General features: G+C 38.4%; 3 protein-coding genes across 3 annotated transcripts in view; 1 reads left to right on the top strand and 2 right to left on the bottom strand.

The window, feature by feature from the left end:
• LOC131324267 (protein RDM1) overlaps positions 1–20500 on the bottom strand; it is a 63224-nt gene that overhangs the window by 32238 nt on the left and 10486 nt on the right. The gene's annotated exons all lie outside the window — the stretch shown is intronic.
• LOC131324270 (uncharacterized) lies at positions 2890–6008 on the bottom strand. Its single transcript, XM_058356175.1, has 2 exons — positions 5479–6008; positions 2890–3151 (listed from the first exon to the last, which is right to left on the bottom strand). The coding sequence occupies exons 1-2, from the start codon at positions 5838–5840 to the stop codon at positions 2950–2952; spliced, it is 564 nt and encodes a 187-aa protein (XP_058212158.1). The 5' UTR covers positions 5841–6008; the 3' UTR covers positions 2890–2949.
• On the top strand, positions 11298–17544 carry LOC131324269 (proteasome subunit beta type-2-B-like). Its single transcript, XM_058356173.1, has 3 exons — positions 11298–11633; positions 11898–12021; positions 17009–17544. The coding sequence occupies exons 1-3, from the start codon at positions 11476–11478 to the stop codon at positions 17339–17341; spliced, it is 615 nt and encodes a 204-aa protein (XP_058212156.1). The 5' UTR covers positions 11298–11475; the 3' UTR covers positions 17342–17544.

The following is a 20500-nucleotide window of genomic DNA, read 5'->3' on the forward strand; positions in this document are numbered from 1 at the left end:
CAGGTATATTGGGAAGGAAGCCATTATTGAGGCACTTCTTTTGGAGAGGGATATTTCCTCCATTTGCTGTTTTTCTTCTACCGTTAGAATCACTTTAATTTGTATCTTGAGGGCCACAGGTGTTTTGGATTTGACACTAGTCAACCATAAGCATTTCAGTTTTTGTTTCCACTTCTTGTGCCATTTAGATGTCATCAGCCTTCACTTCTTAACATAGCAATTGAAAGACAAAGGATAAAAGATGAGATCATGGATAAATGGTGGCTGAAATTTGGTGATAATAATGAAATAGTCCTGTATAATCTTCCTACATTCAGATGGCGGGATTGAGGAGAAATGAGAATGCGTTACCATATTTCTATGATTCCTACATTTGGAAATAACTGGAGTAGAAATGAGATTACTAAATGGGAATCTAATCCCTCTTTTATTCCATGGTAATTGTAGATTCCTTACTCAAATCCATAAGGAAGAAACCGTTGATGCCAATAAACGACCAAAACGAAAGTTTCGTGAAAAGATTACTGTATCATTCCAAGCAGTGGTGTGGAATTATTCCACGTATTGAAGTACTAGGAATTTGATCTTCTATGTGTCATTCGAATTTTATCTCATTCCTTCCCAATATTCAGTCATCCAAACATAGGAATTTGATCTTCTATGTGTCATTCGAATTTTTTCTCATTCCTCCTCAATACTCGGTCATCCAAACATTACCAATAGATGAAATGAGGATCTTATTGTGATACCACATCCTATACCGGAAGTCTACATGGTTAATGAAAGGAAGCTACTTTTAACTTTTAATAACTTGGATTTAACTGTCTTTATGATCTTCAGCTTTCATGGAGATGTATTTAAACTCTTCGTAATGCCATTTTATATCTGTGAAAAACAAAAAGCAATTTCCTTATTGTTTTTGTTGAAAATAAGGAGGTTTAATGTCTGAAAGATGACAGATGGTAATGTGCAACTGTTTTTTTTTTGTCACATATCATACAACAAAGAATTGATATCTCTGATGGTTACTTATAAAGCCAATATGATTGCAAAGAACATGAAATGATAGTGAACATGACATCTGCAGCCTTTTTTTTTTGGCTCTCTGTTACTACTTGTTCCTAATGATTTTACACAGGCAAAATGAAGGGTTGTTTGCTTGGTTATCCCAAATCTCCAGTAATCTTGTTTTTGCTTTTCTTTTCACACTGTGAGGTAGACAAGTGAGGCAAAAGCTTTGGGACAGGACAGTTCAACAGATGTTAGTGGGATACCCACGATTTATCAACTCTTTCTCCTTTTTATAGGACATGTCTATTTCTGCTCTGCTAAAAATTGCAGTAAACAAGAATGAAAAGTGAGACTCATTTGGTTGCTGAGAAAAAAAAAAGGGATAACAGAACTGTCAAAGGGGAACAATTTTTGGCTCGCTTTGATGATTAGATACTGCCGAAGATAAGGGTATGTGGAAGTCAACCTTCCCTTTTATTGTGGGGGTGCCCTGAATCAGCAGAGAAAGAAAGGCATGCATGCTGAAGAGTAGGTAGCATCATGCGGTCAGTATTTCAGTGGTAAAATTTTCGGTCACTTTCTGCATATATTGCCAAAGGTTATATCTCTCTTCAATCCGGCACCCCATCAATTTGTGAGTACGAGGATAGTATTGTTGTTGTACCATATGTACAGATTATTCTTGCTAAGGCATACAAGATTTTGTTATTTTGCATGGTGTACAGTTTCAGAGTTGATTTTCTTTGGTTTCTTGGAGAGAAAAACAAGTTAAAAACAACAGTGTATGCTGAGTGCAATTTTGTTCGCCCTCCTTAAAAGAGGGTGAACATCACCCTTTCTCTTATTGGTTGAAATGGTGTGGACCCCGCCATAAAGTAATGTCATGCTTACCATGCAATACACTTTTTGGTAAACATAACATCACTTTGTGGTGGGGTCCACACCATTTCAACCAATAGAAAGGAAGGTAATGTTTATCCTCTTAAGTAGAAGGTGTACAAAACTCAACTCGTGTATGCTTTGTGTAACCATTTTTTGTTTCTGAATGCAAAAACTTCTGTTCGCACGTTTTTTCTGTAACCAAGCTGAGAAAAAGTTGTATTAATTTCATGAATGATTTGTATCACTTGAAGAAACATTTATATTGTGAACAGATGTCTTGTATTTTACTGTACTTTTGAAGGCCTTCTATCGCGGTAGAGGAATTAGACCGATCGACAAACTGGAGCATGAAGCCGGAGAAGAGAGGTTCCATGAGAGATAGATTTGTTCTTATTGCACATAGTGATTTGTTCTCACTCTGTACGTCGAAGTAGACACACTAACAAACCCTACATATGTTATGTTATGCATAAGTTGGCGCAGTAGCAGTCTCTAGACAACCAGCGGCCTCAGGAAGCTTTTAGTTAGGATTCGCCTCTTATCATCGATCAGCGTGCTATCAATTCTTGTGTTGGGCTACTCTATATATATTGAGTTATCTTGTCTCGACTTTAATTGGACTTTCGCTAATAGACGATAATAATAGTAACCCGGATTATTAGTTCTTTGAACTGGATCGATACCGAGCTATCAAAAAAAACAAAAACCTTGCAATAAACACCGAAAAACAGAGATCCTTGTAACATGAAGGAGAAAGAAAAGCACAGAGATCTGTTAACAATATCTTTCAACCAAACACCAATCAACCGCTACGAAATCTGCCGTGGCCTCCATTGCCGGATCACTAAAACCATAATCCAGCAACCGTAATTACTAAAAAGCTAACTTTATTGTCGATTTACCAAAAACAAAATATGTTTGGTAAATGGACACATTAGCTACAAACAAGAAATTGATGCAAAAGCTGATTGCAACAAAAAAAAAAAAAACCACAACTTTTTCAGCTGTAGGGCACCTCTGCATTCAACATATGAACAATCATTTCGATGGGACTAGCTAGTTGAATTTGGCTATGGTATATTTCTTGACTGGAGATCGAACAACTTGCTTCGCGGGTTCTTGTCTCGCCTGAGTCGCAGCAGCAACGGCAGCCGGTGCTCGATATCTGTTTCTTGGTCCAGGGGAAGGTTCTCTGTCTCTGTCTTCCAATTCAATCTGTATTTCTCGGCATTTTGTGGAGCAAAACGCTCTTAGGTACCTGCACCATTCCAAATTTGAAGGAACGTTTTCATGCATGAGCTTAAAAAAGAGCACATTGGTGGATCTGTGGAAGTATAAATAAGTAGCCAACAATTCATCTTTCTGCTTATCTAAGATATGCACATTTGTTTGCAGGGGCGGACACAGGGGGCGACGGGTGCCCAGCCCATGCACAACTCCAAGTATTCGCACTAGTTGTACGAGTTTTTCATGTCGAATTGAAAAAGTAACAGGGGACTCGCCCTTGTAAGACCCTTGAATGTATAAAAATCCAAAAAAATAACTTCCAAAAATTTCAAATTATCAACATTTTTGGCCACACGTGTATAATAATAGACTATTACATGTATTTTATTTTTTATCGGCAAAAAGATGGATTCATTAACTTATAACACGAAGTACAGAGCTAATAGGGTCTTGAGTACACCGGCCTGACCACCTAAGACCCTCCTAACCACGCGGAGGAACCGATTTAGACCCAACAGGTTGAGCCCAAACCAAGTAGGAAAAAAAACACCTAAAACCCAATGGTAGCAAGAAACCAACAAACAAACCCCTAAAGTACAAACTATTACATATATTTACACAATTTCGTCTCTTCGTCAAACCTAGCAAGTGCAAGTGATAATATATACGTACAGGATATAATTATTGTTGCAATCTAGAAATACGGGACTTTGCTAAGTACAAATTCTGTGACAGCTACTTTTTTTTTTTTTCTTTTTTCTTCATGTTATGAGACCTTGTCAATTAAGATGCACTTTACTCAAGGAGAGTTTTGTCTTCACTAACCAAGGGGTTTGCTTCCACCTGGAGATGTGAGCTCGATTCTTGAGGGTAGGCCAATTAGTTGAGAGGTGAAAGTCTCTGTGAGTAGCCTCATGATGAAAGTCATGTGGTTGTTGGTTCCTTGCGGCCAGCCATAGCTGGATTATTGTTATTCCATTTGTTTGAGTGTAGGGATAGCTCCTATGTTATGAAAAAAGAAGAAAAAGTAAGATGTAAGGACTACATTTCACGGGTTTGGCACCAGCACGGCCCAGCCCTTCATCATACTCTATTTGGGCTGGGCTAACCACCCGCCAAACAAGCTCGGGTCTGGCTAAAGCCTGATTAGCTGGGTGGGCTTCCGGCATCTTCATTCAGACTCATTTGGACTCACCGTAGAATAATGACCCTAGGCCTTTAAAAAGATGCATTTGTTTTGTTAAAAAAATAATTTTTTTCGACAAATGAATAGATAAATAGCAATGAATTCTATTAGATTGTGAAAAATAAAATTTTTACAAAAAAACATGCATATTTTGTAAGGCTTAAGTTTGCACGCTGGACACTTATTTAGGGACAAAGAGAGTAATTGGACTGTCCTCTAAACATGAAGTGGAGTGACTTTCGCACTCTCTAAATTATTAACCGCATAATCAGTATAGGATTGATTTTTGCACTTTTCAAATTGTTAATATAGGGTTGATTTTCGCACTTTTCAAATTGTTAACTTTTGAGAAATGCAAAATCACTCTCCTTGGAGTGCGATTAACAATACTAGGTGAGAATCTATGGTGTGTTTGGATCTTAAATTATGAGCGAAAGGTTTGTCACAAAAGAAATAAATTGACGAAGCTATTCTCCTTTTACTCTTTGCTTTTCATTTTAATAACCATTAAATTACAGGTCATCGCTTTAATTGGTTGTTCATGCGCCCTAAAAGTGCTGCCTTTTTATGAAATTCCTGACATTTTATTTTGTGGATCAGTAGAAGACCTCTTTTTTTTATTTAAGCAAAAAGATTTTTATTAATTTTTGGAAAAGAACAAAGATTAAACGGAACTCGGTCACACCGACAAAAAATACCAGAGAACCAACCCCAAAAGAAGACAAAATGCCAACCGACACCCATAAACAAGACTGAAGAATCGAAAACCCTAAGCATATCAACACTTGACATAAGTAGAAGACCTCATTGACATCAGTTTTTGGACTAATAGTTACAGTATTGAACTAACAAATTAATTAACGAAGATAGATCCTACACTATATATAAACCAATAATCAATTCCCCATACATGCGGATTAAAAAAAAAAACTCCTGATACATTAACAAAGATAGACCCTATAATAAAATATGGATATTATTTAATAAATTTCAATCAATTCTATTAAACAAAATTTTCGAAATCATAATAAATATTATAGATTGCGACATATTGACAATTCTTTGAGTGACAAAAGAGTAAAATATGATCAACAATTTGGAACTGAGGCCGGAGGGAGTACTGTGAAAATAGTAGAAAAAAGAAAAATCAAGAAAATACTGTACGTACGTACCCATACATGAACACGTCCTTGTTCTCTCCAATTTCCTTCTTGCAATGGAAACAACTCAAAGGAAGCTCCCATCGCCGCTTATCCTCTTTCTTTTCATCCTTCTCCTTTTCCGCGGCCGATCCCACTGTGAAGATACTCCTTCGAGGGTGTTCCGGTAATACTCTTACCGCCACCGCGGCCGCCTTCGAGCCCACATTCACTACCGGTTTCTGGACCGGTTTCGGAAGGATAACCGGAGAAGCAACCACGGTGGCGCGTTTCTTCTCCAACGGAATAATTTCTGGAGACCTGACGAGCTGGTTGAGCAGCCCGAATCCTCCGGTGCTCGACGACCGGAACACACGGGCTCGCTTAGTCGTCATATGTGAATTAGGGTTCGCGGTATCGACTCTTTTCTTGAACTAGTAGTTGAACAAGGCAATGAGTTCTTGTCTTCTCTTTTACAATGGTTTTGGGTTTCTAAACACTTTTTCTTGAAGAAGATGCATGGGGTGTCTTAGGGTTTTTTGTGAATGGAGATTGGTTAGGTTTGTGGAGAGAGAGAGAGAGAGAGAGAGAGAGAGAGAGAGAGAGAGAGTGGGAAGAGGGAGTATTTGAGGAGGAGTTGGTTTTGGAGACGGCAGTTGGGATTAGTTAGTTACAGGATCCCACCTTTGTTGCTCTTCAGAATCCTTTGCTGATTCAAGTTTGTTAAGGGGAATTTGGGAGTGACGGAACCGGGATGCTACGAGAGTGCAGTGCGCGATTTTCGTACATTTTTACAATCAATGATCCATGTAGATTTGTCACAAAGTATCTTACAGATTTTGCTAAAACTATCTTACGTGTAGACATTTTTAAAATCTAAACCGTCACAAATACTGGATGTCACAGATTGCACATTACATCCTATAGTGCATCTCTGCTTCCCGAGTTTCTCGAAATGAAGATAACTGCGGCCCCACTTACATGACGATTCAAATTATTTGTTCATAAGTATTTTTTTCTTTCATATTTGTAAGATTCACCGAATACATCGATCCTATAAAATTTAAAAAGATTGTGTATTGGTAATCACTTGATTAAATTACTTTTGTGATAAAGAATTGACAAGTTTGATTTTGAGGGTACTAAGGGTAGAATTGTCTACGTTCAAAAAGTTACACTACTCAGGAGCGGAGGGAGGGGTCACGTCTGGATTTTTATCACTTGCAACCTTCTTTATTTTTTTGGCACCTACGAAATAGATGTTGGAGGAATTGAAAATTTCGGGTATTGGGCTTATCGTCTATTGTGTTTGTTAAAGTATCCAACTCCAAACCAATTGGCAAAGAGTGGAGAGGCCGCCCAGGCTCATATACTAGTATTGAAGGAGATATTTAACCGATGTGGGACAAATCCCAATACTCCCCCGCACGTGCGACCCCTGACTCGCACGTGGAGAGGTCAACAAAGGATTCGGAACACACGAATCACAATGAAATAAAGTGCAACTATGGCACAAACAAAGGGGAAAAGCCTCCGAAACTCTAGCTCTGATACCATGTTAAAGCATCCAACTCCAAACCAATTGGCAAAGAGTGGAGAGGCCGCCCAGGCTCATATACTAGTATTGGAGGAGATATTTAACCGATGTGGGACAAATCCCAATAGTGTTGTCGTGGGTTTTCAACGAAATCAATGGACCCATTCAAGAATTAAATGCTTGTTCCACCGAGGCAAATAACGAATTGGCATGTTTGAATCCATCCAACTCATTTTCTAGTTATTTGAAGTAAAAATTGAACAATTGAATGCAGAACCAAATGAATGATGAATGGTTGAGCAACGACTTGGTGGTATAAGTACAACAAGATGTTTTTAATGGAATTAATAGCAAAGCCATCATCATGCATAACTTTCAAAAGACGAAAACTCGTTGGGGTCAATTGTAAATAAATTTATCATCGAATATTTAGATTTTTGTGCTCATTTTTTTCAAGCTTTTGTGCCTTATGGAGAATGTTTGAACTTTTGTACTTAGTATTTCTTTATTTTATTTCACGGTAAATTTTTTAATTAATTTATTATAAAAAAGTGTTCCGCTGAATGAAGCTCCTGGCTTTGCCACTATCACTACCGCTACTCCACTATAAAAGATTTGCGCTTTTCGAATAAAAAATAAAGTACTTACACACATAAATTCTAGAATTTCTTTCACATCAAATTAAAGAACAAAATTGAAATCTTCGAATCGGTGCGAAATACATTTTTATGCACAAAACTATTTTATTTTTTGATTCGGAAACTACACATATTTCTGTACGTAGTGAAGTACTACCAACATTTGATACAGGAGCATGGCCCCTTGGATGAGACAGCAGCTCCCCCAACTCCAGCTATAGGAGGTGTTGGGAATGAGAGATTTGAGAAGATTGGCTTCGGAAGGAGAGGATGCATGGAGCGGAACGGGGAAGCTGCTGTGCAGCATCGTGCTGCACAGCGTGCTGTGCACCCGCCGGCGACGCCTTGCCTGCATCGGTCTGACAATCGGAGACGTTCACCGTGTAGAGCTCGTTGAGCTCTACGTGTGCGCCAAAAATCAGCTCGATCAAATATTGTTAAGTGCCTCATCCGAACACATATAACTTGAAAAAAATGGATCCAGTGGTTTTGATCCAGTGTTTTGTATCCATTAGGATTTTTTTTTTCCAAGTTATATGCGTTCGGATGAGGCACTTTACGATATTTTATCGAGCTGATTTTTGGCGCTCGCGTAGAACTCGACGATCTCTACGTGGTAAACGTCTCCGATCGCCGGACCGATGCCGGCAAGGCGTCGCCAGTGGGTGCACAGCACGCTGTGCAGCACGATGCTGCACAGCAGCTTCCCCTGTTCCCGAATGGAATTCGTTAGGCAACCAGTTTTGGTTCCAGATTAGGATTCTCTAGCTCCCACTTTCTCTGGGAGGAGGGGCAAGAAAATTTAGGCCATCTGCATGAGACCTTTATCGAGATTTAAATAGGAGTCATTAGACTTTGGGAAAGATTATAATACACAAAAAAAAAAAAAAAAATTTTTGTGTACCAAAAAAATCAAATTGATCTGATATTGACATGATTTAACAATATTTAATTTTTAAAGATGAATATATGGTCTGTTCAAAGAATGAACTATTATAGTACAATATATTTATCTCGAGCCTTTATATTAAAAAAATGCTTAAAATTATTATTATTTTTGTATAAATAAAATGTTCAACGGGTACCCGGTCATCTTCCTCCAGATCCTTTGCTGATTCATATTTAGAGTGATACCCAAATTAAAACAGCCCTCCTCGTTGTATGCCCACTAACCTGATTTTCGAAATGAGGTTAAATTCTACACGGTCCCTCCGTGTAGAATGAGATGAGCGGCAAATGGATTTACAACTGACACGTCAACTTAATGCCCATTTAAAATTTAAAACAGCTGTTACTTGCTCGTGCTCTTTCCTTTTTTAAGATCCTATGGAACTGAAATGTGATAATGAAAGTTTTAGAAATAAAAATTAATTATGACTATTTAAAATAAAATAATTTAAAAAATAAAAACTTCACAACGGTTTAAACGAATTGAAAATCGGAACATTTATTTTTTTCACCATATCAGTCTAAAAAAATTAAGTGTTCCAATTTTCAATCTGTATAAATCACTGCGAAAATCTTATTTTTTTGATTATTTTATCCGAAAGAGGTCATGATTAAATTTTGTCTCTAATCTCTCATAATTCAGTATCTACTCTACAGGGTCCTAAATGAAGAATAGATACTTATTATGAGACACTAGAGACAAAAATAAATTATGATCTTTAGGATAAAAGGATTGAAAAAAAGAAAATTAGACACCGGTTCAAATGGATTGAAAATTGGAGTATTTAATTTTTTCAACATATTTTTTTAATAGTAAATAAGCAGTCTCAAAACAATTAAGTGTTCAAATTTTTAATCCGTTTGAACCAGTACGAAGATCTTATTTTTTTGATCATTTTGTCCTAAAGGATCATAATTAATTTTTGTCTTCAGGCTCTTATAAGTAAGTATCTACTCTTTATTAAGGGCCCTATAGAGCAGAAATTTAATTATGAGAACCCTACAGATAAAATTTAATTATGACCCTTTAAGATAAAATGATAAAAATAAAATAAAAACTTCGTATCAGTTCAAACTGATTGAAAATTGAAACATTTAATTTTTTTCACCATGATTAAACCGCTGCGAGGAAAAAAATTAAGTATTCTAAATTTTTTATCTTTTTAAACAATTGCGAATATCTTATTTTTTTAATCATTTTATCCTAAAGGGTCATAATTAATTTTTATTTGTAGAACTCTCATAATTAAGTTTTTGCTCTACAGAATCCTAAAAGGGAGTGAGCATGAGGAAGGAACTACTGTTTTAAGTTTTAAATGGGCATTAGGTTGACGTGTCAGTTGTAAATCCATTTGCCGCTCATCTCATTCTACACGGAGGGGCCGTGTAGAATTTAACCTCTTTCGAAATTGGTATTCGAATTTCATTTTACTTCAAACACTAGGCGGTGAAAACATACGTAAATAACAAATTCGACATACTGGATGGAGTACTGGCATCTATAGAGAATTCAAATTCAACAAGTTGAATTGCCATGCATATAAAAGCCTTCAAAGAATTGACATTCTTAAATTTGAATTCGAGGTTTGAGATGCTAGTGAGAATTCAAGCAATTTTCAAGTCTTTAGGGATACAGTAATGATTTCCACCCAGATTTTTGTGCACATATCATGTACATACATTTTTGTAGGTCCATATCGGAATCCCACAAAATGATTCAAACCGCTCATTTTTTTTTTAAATATTTTTTGGAAGGTTTCCGTAAAAAATCAACTCCAACGGATATTGGTAAAGGCTTTCTCAGAAATTGTAGGGCGAATCATTCTGTTTTGTCCTACGATTTCTGAGAAAGCTATTACCGACATCCGTCGGAGCTGATTTTTTACACGAACCCTCCAAAAAATATTTTAAAAAAGATGAGTGATTCGGATCATTCTGTGAAACCCCGATATGGGCCTCACAAAAATGTATGTGCATGATATTTGCACAAAAATATGTGCAAGTAGCACTGTTGCATAGGGGTGGCATCACGGAAAACAAGTAGTTATTGTTTTCTCATACTTACTCGGCCAAATATTCTATACCTTGGGCCCACTGAAGGATTTGCCTAATTCAGAATCCTATAATGAACAGTCCATGTTAACTTCCCTTTGAACCCACCTCGGAACATCCCTTTGTCGGGCCAATGAGAAATCAATAGATAGGGCAAACTTGACTATAGTATGACGGTATGAGTGACCCTATTACAACTACCATCCTATTAAAATTATGTGGAACAAAATTAAATGAACAAGAATTGAGAGAACTACGGCCCGTCCCGCTAAGGGAAATAAAACCGTGCCCGTGTCGTTCGCCACTTAAATGTGTCGTATCGTGCTTGTGCCAGCCCGACTCGTTAGACACCTCTAATTTTTTCTTTTGATCCGCCACCTCTAGTTTGAATGTGTTTAAAAGATGCTAGCTTTCACTTTCACGCTCTCGTTCCAGAATGCTAATCACGTGACTTAGGCCCAAACTATAAGAATTTGGGAAAATGACGGCCAATAATGTATTTTGATAATTAATACCCGCCAAAGACATTTTCATTATTAACAAATGTTCTCAGCATGTCTTTGACAGGTATTAATTATCAAAATACGTAATGCGCTGTCATTTTCCCTAAGAATTTAGTGGGTCTGGGTTTATTGGGCTTTTTATAGCCCATAGATGAAACATTGATGGGCCGGGCTTGGGTTTTTCTGGCCCACGTTGAACCCCTTACTTTTCCTTTCGGCTTGTCTTGTTTCTCAAGTTGGCTCTTATACCATCAGACCAGAAACACTCAAGAATCAACCAGTTCCACCATATACACACAGAGATCTGTATCTATCTATACTCGACCGAGAGAGAGAAGAGAGAGAGAGAGAGATGGAGTGCGTGTTCGGACTGGTAGGCAAGGGTTTCGCTCTGGTGGTCGCCGACTCATCGGCCGTCCACAGCATCTTGGTCCACAAATCCAATGAAGACAAGATCATGATCCTCGACTCCCACAAGCTCATGGGCGCCAGCGGCGAGGCCGGCGACAGGTCCCCTCTCTCTCTCTAACCAAGTCACGATCTTTCTACTAATTTTGATTTAACTGATTGGTTTTTTTTTTTTTTTTTGCCAATATTGGATACATTGGTGGGGGTTAGCGGGAAATTAGTAGGTTAGCAACCAAAAGAGGGTTCAATCGTCTTTCTATAGACTTGGAAAGACTCGAACCTCAGACCTCCCCTTGAAAGCCAAGGGGTACAACCATATGGGCTAAGAGCCACATCTAACTGATTGTTGTTTATGTATATATTCAGAGCTCAGTTTACGGAGTATATTCAGAAGAACGTGGCGCTGTACCAATTCCGCAATGGTATTCCGCTGACGACCGCAGCCGCCGCGAATTTCACCCGAGGCGAGCTCGCCACCGCCTTGCGCAAGGTAATTGTCAGCTGCTGCGGCATTTTTAGGGTTTGTTTGATATTTTTTATTTCTACTGAGTTAACATTATGGATTTTGATTCTGTGATTTTTTTTTGCATGCTTGGGGGTTATTTGGTAAAAGATGTGGTGTTAGGGTTTTGTTAAGCATCATTGCTGTGAAATTTGCTTGAAATGGCTGCTTCAGCTGTAATCAAAAGTCCTAATTTTCAGTTGGGTTTTGCGCAGATTTTGCATTTCTAGGGTTTATTTGATGTTTTGTCAACTCAGTTAATATTAGGGACTTTGATTCTGTAATTTCTTTCATGCTTGGGGGTTAATTTGTAAAAGATGTGGTGTTAGGGTTTTGTTAAGCATCGTTGCTGTGAAATTTGCTTCAAATGGCCGGTTCAACAGTAATCAAAAACCCTATTTGTCAGTTGGGTTTGCGCTGATTTTGCATTTCTAGTGTTTGATTTGATGTTTTTTGTTTGCTACCTAGGGCTTGATTCTGTAATTTGCTGGAAACTTGGGGCTAATATGGTCAAAGATGTATGTTAGAGTTTTGTTAAGCATTGGTAGTGAAATTTCTTGAAAAAAATGTGTTTCAATACCGTTTGACCCAAAAGTGGCCGAGTAACATACTGTTTGCAAGCATTTTCAAACTTTACGAATAAGTATGCTCTATGCTACAAGTGCAACCAAAGTTGTAATACAGGGAGATTATATGCAAATGAAATAAGTTGTAATCCAGGGAGATTATTTGGAGGCTCAATGCGGTGGGGATCCCTTTTACAGTAATTGTGCCTACAAATTATGTGTCCACTGGAGATTGATTCCAGGTTTGGTGTTGACCATAGGCTGAATACCTTTCGATGTTTAGAGTTGTATGGGGTGGGTTGTCAAATGGTATTAGGAAGGGTAGGCCAAACTTGTTGAGAAGGTGAGTTTTGTGCCTGCTGATGGTCGAAGATGCCTTGGTAACATACTACTTGAGAGTCTCTTTCACTAAGTGTGCGTTCTACACTTCATTAGGTCGCTCCAAAATGGGAGCTGGGGGCTATGAGTGCGAGTTTCTTGAATGACTTTGTGTGGGTTGGGTTCCTTAGTATGGGCCCTATGTCTTATGATGAGGTGGAAGTAGTAGTAATACTAATGGGATTATTGGTTAGGTCCTATGGATAATCGATTCTTTGAGGGACAAGAAATCCTTTTCCTAAGAATATTGCACGGACTTAGCAAGAAAGAAAAGAAAAGAAGATTACATGGAAGTATGCAGTACCAATAAATGTGGAGTTTTATTTTCCCTCTTGCCAACTGCTTTAGAGTCTCCATTTGTACTATTGATGATGTGATGAAGTGTGGCTATAGACTTTCTAGTTGGTGCTGCTTGTCCTTGCTTTAGACTCCATTCGTAATATTGATGATCTGATTAAGGGTGGCTATAGAATTTCTAGTTGGTGCTGCTGTCCGTAGAGCATGAGATAGTTTTTTTTTTTTTGGCTAAGCAAAAGGGAGTTATTAATCATAGACTCATAGTAAAGGATACAATGATTAAAAGGATTGAGGGCACGACGGCATCACAACCGAGACAAAAGATACCAGCCAGGTTGGCACCTAAAGCTCGGACATATCATATGCCACCCACAACCCCAAGAATAAAAGTTGGCGAGGAGCCAACCAATAGAGAAATAGAAAAACAGCCCACAGGCTATAAACAACAGAAACCTCAACACCAAAAACCCCAATAAATTAGGCCAAAACATCCTCAGCCTTGCCGATGAGTAGTCCCAGCAACTGAATTGATTTAATTTCCCCTGCTGCTGCTGTTGCTTGAGTATCAGATTCAGCAATTGAATTGTTTTCCAGACACACTTGGACCAGCAGCATCACCAACCATTGAATCATCACAAAAGCACCAGCAGACAACCCCAGAGCAGCATCATCACCCCTCAACTTCAGCATTGATCCAGAAGCCAAACTAGAACCAACAAACCAAAAAAGACCATACTCATTCCTCTTAGACATTCTCAACAAAAATTAAAAAAAGGCCATTCAGTACCCATCCTCACTCCTTCAACATTAAAAAACCATTCTCGTAGGACTGATATTATTGCCTTCCAAACACCTCAAGAAATCACCCACTGAGTAGAGCATGAGATAGTTGATCAATTGCTTATTCATTAATCATTATGATGTTGCTAAGGAACTTTAGGACTTGCTGTCGACCAGTTTGGAGGTTCATTGGGTGATGCCAACCGCTGCCTCTGTTCCTCAGCTATTTTATATTGAAAAAGGAAGAAAGCTGGAATGGTGGTATCATTGTGTATTGGTTATGTGCTTCTTTTGGAGAGGAAGGAATATACCTACTTTTGAAGACACAATGTTGAGATAAAACCATGCTTGTGGCATTGTGTCTTAATTATAGGGTGCCCTTTGTTGTATAGCTTTCGATTTTGGTATATGCATTAGTCTAAGCGAAGCATGAACAAGTACATCGGCCTCTGGTATCCGTATCCGACATGTGTCAGACATCGACACCCTCCGCATACGTGTTGGACACAACTAAAACGTGTTTGATTTTTTGTTATATTTTGTTTAGTTGGAGACTTTGTGGACACTCTAGGAGTTGGGGACACTCTGGGCCTAGGACACATTGAGAACACAGTTGGTGGTTAAAATGCAATTTTTAAAAGTTGGCCCAAAGTCAAAATTTTCTTTGTTTAGTTCATGAATACTTATATAATGACATTTGTTTTGTATCTTCTTTGTGTTAATGCTGTGATTGAAAGTATTTTTTCATATCTTATATGAATTCCTAAGATACATCTAGTCGATCAATATATTCGACGTGTCCCTATGGTGTTTGTGTCCTAGTTTTTGAAGAAATGACATGTCCGTGTGTCCTCCTTCCGTGACTGTATCCATGCTTCCTCAATATTAGTGAATCCTCTTTGGATCTTGTACATTCTATAGGAGAGCTCAATTTCCACAATGAACTATTTTGGTTCCCATATTCTTTTGTTAGAAGGGTAGACCCTTTCTGGTGCCATCTGTGTTATCTGTAAAAGAGAGTTGGGATTATTTGTGGGGATATTTTGTAGGTCGAACTGTGTGGTTCTCTGATTGACGCAGGCTCAAGAAGCGAAGCCTTCCTAAGAATATGGTTGATTAGTCTTAATGGCCCGTTGCAATCTAACCCCAGGTTATTACCCAGTGATTTAAAAAGCGCTCTCAAGTGTGAAGTGGAGCGAGGCGTGGAAATGGGGCTTCAATGTGTAGAAGTGTGGCGCGGGTGGCAAAGTGCAGAAAAAGCGTGCTTTGGGACTAATCCCGAGGCACATGAAGTGCGTGCTTAACCATTAACTCTTAAGAAATTTGTGTATTTAATCTATCTACCTCTGATTGAGATCCAACACACCAGATCAAAGCTTTTAGTGAGACCAAGCACCAGATAACAGCTTTTATGAAAAGCCCTAATCGTCTAATACGATCTTCCACTGGCGCTTCTTCTCCTCTTCGACTGGATTGGCCTTTCCTTCGACTGAATTGACTCTTCCTCTGCGACGCTTCCTTCAATTAGAACGCAATTAGCCTATTATTAGTTCATCGCGTTTCTAATTTCTAAAAGCTAAACATTCAAACTTCAAAGATTAGTTTTAATGGAAGCGTAGTATGTTCTTTTTTTCTTTTTTCTTTTTCCATATATGGTCATTTGAATGTCATGTATGATTATTGACATTCAACCTTTTTGGACTTCAAAGTATGGTACTTGGCTTATTACATGTGTTGTTTTCAATAGTACATGTCCCGTTTGATGATATTGGGTCATTTGGTCACTTGGTAAGGTAGATCTACTCTTTTTTTCCAATGTGCGCTTCACTTCACTGAGGCACATGCTTTGCTTAGCACTTGATCGCTTAGGCTCCAGGGGCCCTTGGCGCTGCGCCTCGGGCCTTTTAAAACACTGTTATTACCAACATCACTATGGAAGGAGTTTTTGTTGGATGGTTTATTTCTGGGTCCGGGGTCATAAAAACATTTTCATAATTAATGTCAGATCTTGCTACAATAATCAATTCTCTTTTCTTCAGTATGTAGATTAGGCTATCCGGAGGCTGTCGCTACACCCAACACTAGATTGAGAACTTTGGTGAGGAATTCAACCGCCCGTCCTTCCACAATTCTGTTTTAGTATTTTTAGCTCATCATAAAATTCCCTTCCTCCCAAACTGATGGCATGTTTGAGAAAGCCCAGTTTAATTAATCAACAATGAATGCAAGTCACTGTATGTTTTTAGGCGGTACTCTTCCAAACTTGACTTGGCATAGTTGAGAAATATTGATTTCTTCGTGTTTCTGGCATTGGTAGAATACTTGGTTTTAAGGGGCAACGTAGGAAAGTACAAGAATTAGTAGAGCAATTTTGTAATATGTATTCTTTCATGGTAATCAATATTCAATTTTATTTTTTTAAATGATGTAATTAAGGAAAACAAGGACGACACCAAAATCTAGCACTTAGCTTCTGCTACAGGCAGGGTGGCAAGGCCATAAATTAAGTTCAGTTGGAAGCCTAAGCCAAGAAATTCCTGTTTAGATTGATGGCACTCAAAACGGTTACGGACTTGCAGGTTCTATAAACTCATCCGTTTATTCTTCTATATAACTTAAAGTGTAGGCCATTAACGTGCTGCATGGTGTGTTGATATAAAACCTTATACACAGTTGCATTCACCTTCTTAGTTTGATTCTTTGTATGAAAACGTTAGGCAGAACCAGGTTCCAAATCCTGATGAATGTGGAATATGTATGTCAGTGTGTGTAAACATGAAAAACAGAATGTGTGGAACTGTTCTTTTTCTCCATAACCCACTTCACCTCAGCTTATAGAATTGTTGGTGGAAGAAGAAACTAAGATCTTTAGCTGTGGGTATCTGGGTTCCTTTTTTTTTGCTCGGCTGTATGTGGGTTCCTTGCTGTCTTAACCTTTGGTATTTACTTTTCAGAGTCCATACATGGTGAATATCATTCTGGCTGGCTACGACAAGGAGACAGGCCCCTCCCTCTACTTCATTGACTATATTGCTTCCATGCACAAGGTTGACAAGGCAGCGTTTGGCTATGGCTCCTATTTCTCGCTTGCCATGATGGACAGACACTACCACAGCAACATGACGGTCGAAGAAGCCATCGATCTGGTTGACAAGTGCATAATCGAGATTAGGTCGAGATTGGTCGTGGCCCCTCCCAATTTCGTAATCAAGATTGTCGACGACAAAGGAGCTAGGGAGTACGCTTGGCGCGAATCTATCAAGGATGCTCACATTTCTGCAGCATGATCTATCTGTTATTGTGTTTGCAAAACTAGCCCTTTCGGCCTTTTAAGCTTTGATGGATTGACATGTAAAACTTGCTGTTTTTCGGACCTTTTTCCAGATATTTGAAGCGCTCTAGTTTAATTTTGTGATATTTTAAGAGCATATTACTTTGGTGGAAACTATGTGCTGCGTAATTGGTTGGTACAGGAATTCCTTTCCAGATATTTGAAGCGCTCTAGTTTAATTTTGTGATATTTTAAGAGCATATTACTTTGGTGGAAACTATGTGCTGCGTAATTGGTTGGTACAGGAATTCCATTTGAATTGAGATGCGCGTAATTTAATCCAGACTCCTTGGATTATACCGGATTAGCTTCATCTCCTGAGATGATCTCTGATGACATTCTCCTGAGTCAATAGCCATGTGTGGTTCGATGATACATTAAAATTTCCTTGCAATTATTTTCCTTCCTCCATTCATGTTCTAGATGGGGAAAGAGATGTGATTTTGACACTCTATTTTTAGCCGGTGACACTTTACTTTTTATTTTGCAATCTTAGATGATCTAGACACGAAGTGAAGTGTCAGTGACTAAAACTGATATGCTAAAAACAATTTCCATGGAAAAAAAATGCAAATATGAAATATTAGGGGTGTTACAAAACCCGACGGACCGAAAAAATCGACCGATTGGTTTGGTTTTCGGTTAGGGTTATGGCAAAAAATTTTAAGACCGAACCGAAAGTCTCGGTTTCTTGAAATTTTTACCGGATTGAACTGAACCGATCGACTATATATTTTATATATATATATATATATATATATATTACATATATATACACTTTAAATTAAATGAAAATTTATTTTCGGGCAGACCGAATTCTCCGATCGAACCGATTCCATCCCGAACCAAACCAAACTCAACTCCGGTCGGGATCCGTCCTGAAAATATTTTGACCGAACCTAATCGGTCTTCGGAAATTTCATCCCAAACTGAACCGAAATCACCCCTATGAAATACTCCAATGATGAGGTTACTTTTGATGGGATATTCTTTTGGGTAATTTACATATAACCCCCTCAAACTAACACTCGCGTACACTTAACCTCTTCTAACTACTTTCTCCGTCCTTTTTTAAGTGTTTCGCTTCGTAACTCCAACTTATTAAGAAAACATCATCATTACATATTTCACATCGATTTTTACCTCTATTTTTCCTACTTACCCTCTATGGAGACATCATCATTACACTTTTACTAACTAACTTTTCAAAATAGAATCTACTTTAGGGGGAAAATGGAAAATGTACCAACTTTTATCAACTAACTTTACAAAATGGACACTTATTAAGGGACAACTCAAAATGAAATACTAGACTTTAAAAAGGGGGTAGGGGGAATGTAAAATTTGGCACTTAACCCTCTTGAACTACTCAAAATGGGATCCCAGCTGACTTCCGTTTGGCTTATGTTAGGATTTGGATGGAAAACGGCACATGCTAGGCACATGGTCATTTATTCGGATAATATAGACGTTATTGCCCTTATCCCTTATCTCTCCCTTTTGTCTTCGCTACATCTATATATACGTATACATATATCATCAACGATCATCTCCTACCAGACCCTTCTCTCTCTCATCGTCTCTACATCTCTCTCTCCTTCTCTCTCTCGCTTGCTCTCTATCTGGGGTTTAAATGGTGTCACGCCCTCGATTTTCAACATAATTAATAATGACTTTTAATAAATAAAATCTCTCAAATACACACTACTATACTCCAAAAGATACTTAATTCCCAGAATTTACAAGTTAAGTTCAAAGGTTACATCCTCGGCTCCACGGCCCAAAGTAACATAATACTTATACTAAAGGAAGGAGTTAAAAGTTTACAGTCGTCCATAGTCAAAACGAAAATAATAATTAAAATTACAATTACATCTCATAAGGGGTTTTACAAAAAAATGCTAAAGTAATTTTCCATGTTAGTTTTCAAAAGAATGATCAACAATGCACTCCATGCACGTCATGTCAATGCCCCTGTGGTGTACCTGAAAATGATAATAGGGTTGAGCAAACATGCGCCCAGTAAAGAATTCTATACTCATGCTATATGTCAATGAGATAATCATGCACTAATAAGAAGATATATGGATAAGAGATCAAGAATTCAACGAATCAACGAGCATACAAAACGACAAGTCAAAAAAATAAAACAATCATCTAGTTCTCCGTCACATTCAATGTGTCCCGTGTTTCATGGTTAATAAGTCTTTTTGTTCCAAGTACACATTCCGGGTATTTGGGACCTCGTTCATCCCCAGCCGGTCATCACACCCATAGGTGGACCTGTTCATTCTCTACCGGTTATCGCACCAATAGGTGGACCCGTTCATTCCATGCCGATCATCGCACCAATAGGTGGACTCGTTCATTCCATGCCGATCATCGCACCAATAGGTGGACCCGTTCATTTCCTGCTGGTCATCGCACCAATAGATGGACCCATTCATTCTGGGTATTTGAGACCCCGTTCATCCCCTGCCGGTCACCACGCCAATTGACGGGCCCGTTCAAGTTTCCTTAAACCGTTTCATTACTCATGTCATTGATTCTTATTACATCACCAAGTCATAAAGTTCACAACTTGCATTCGGTGTTCGTGTGCTCTATTTCAATCATATTCCTCACATAAAGTGTCATAAGTTCTCGGTTCGGCATTCGGCAATCATATACATCAAGCTATCGTCATACTTCCCGTTAGATGAAAATTAACTTCCTTGAACTCATAAAGATACATACCACCACGCATGGAAACGAACCACGACATTAGAATATGAGAACAAGAGTTTTTACAAAGATTTGCAGTGGCTACGGGTAGGACCAAAAATGGACTACGGGTAGCGGAACAAATGTTCTGTTTCTGATCAGTGGCTATGGGTAAGACAAAAAACAGACTACGAGTAGCGCCTAGAAATTTTCAGCGCGATACACAGTTTTCAAGGACCAACAATACACTTCAAAAGAATGATTAGACCTAAGATTCAGGCACAAATTTAACTCATCAACACATAGAACAAGTAAGAAATCCCTACCTCGAAGCGAAGATTGAAACCCACGTGATTTGGACGAGCCCTAGCTCCCAAACTTTGAAATCGACCAAGATACTCCGCTCCAAGCC

This window comes from Rhododendron vialii, chromosome 4a (genome assembly GCF_030253575.1).
Source record: "Rhododendron vialii isolate Sample 1 chromosome 4a, ASM3025357v1".
Classification (NCBI taxonomy): domain Eukaryota; kingdom Viridiplantae; phylum Streptophyta; class Magnoliopsida; order Ericales; family Ericaceae; genus Rhododendron; species Rhododendron vialii.

Excerpts from the sequence above, each read along its gene's own strand:
- LOC131324270 (XM_058356175.1), bottom strand. The coding sequence starts at position 5,840 with ATGACGACTAAGCGAGCCCGTGTGTTCCGGTCGTCGAGCACCGGAGGA. Across the intron at positions 3,152-5,478 it reads AAGGACGTGTTCATGTATGG|GTACCTAAGAGCGTTTTGCT; the intron begins GTACGTACGTAC and ends GGAATGGTGCAG.
- LOC131324269 (XM_058356173.1), top strand. The coding sequence starts at position 11,476 with ATGGAGTGCGTGTTCGGACTGGTAGGCAAGGGTTTCGCTCTGGTGGTC. Across the intron at positions 11,634-11,897 it reads AGCGGCGAGGCCGGCGACAG|AGCTCAGTTTACGGAGTATA; the intron begins GTCCCCTCTCTC and ends GTATATATTCAG. Across the intron at positions 12,022-17,008 it reads TCGCCACCGCCTTGCGCAAG|AGTCCATACATGGTGAATAT; the intron begins GTAATTGTCAGC and ends TTTACTTTTCAG.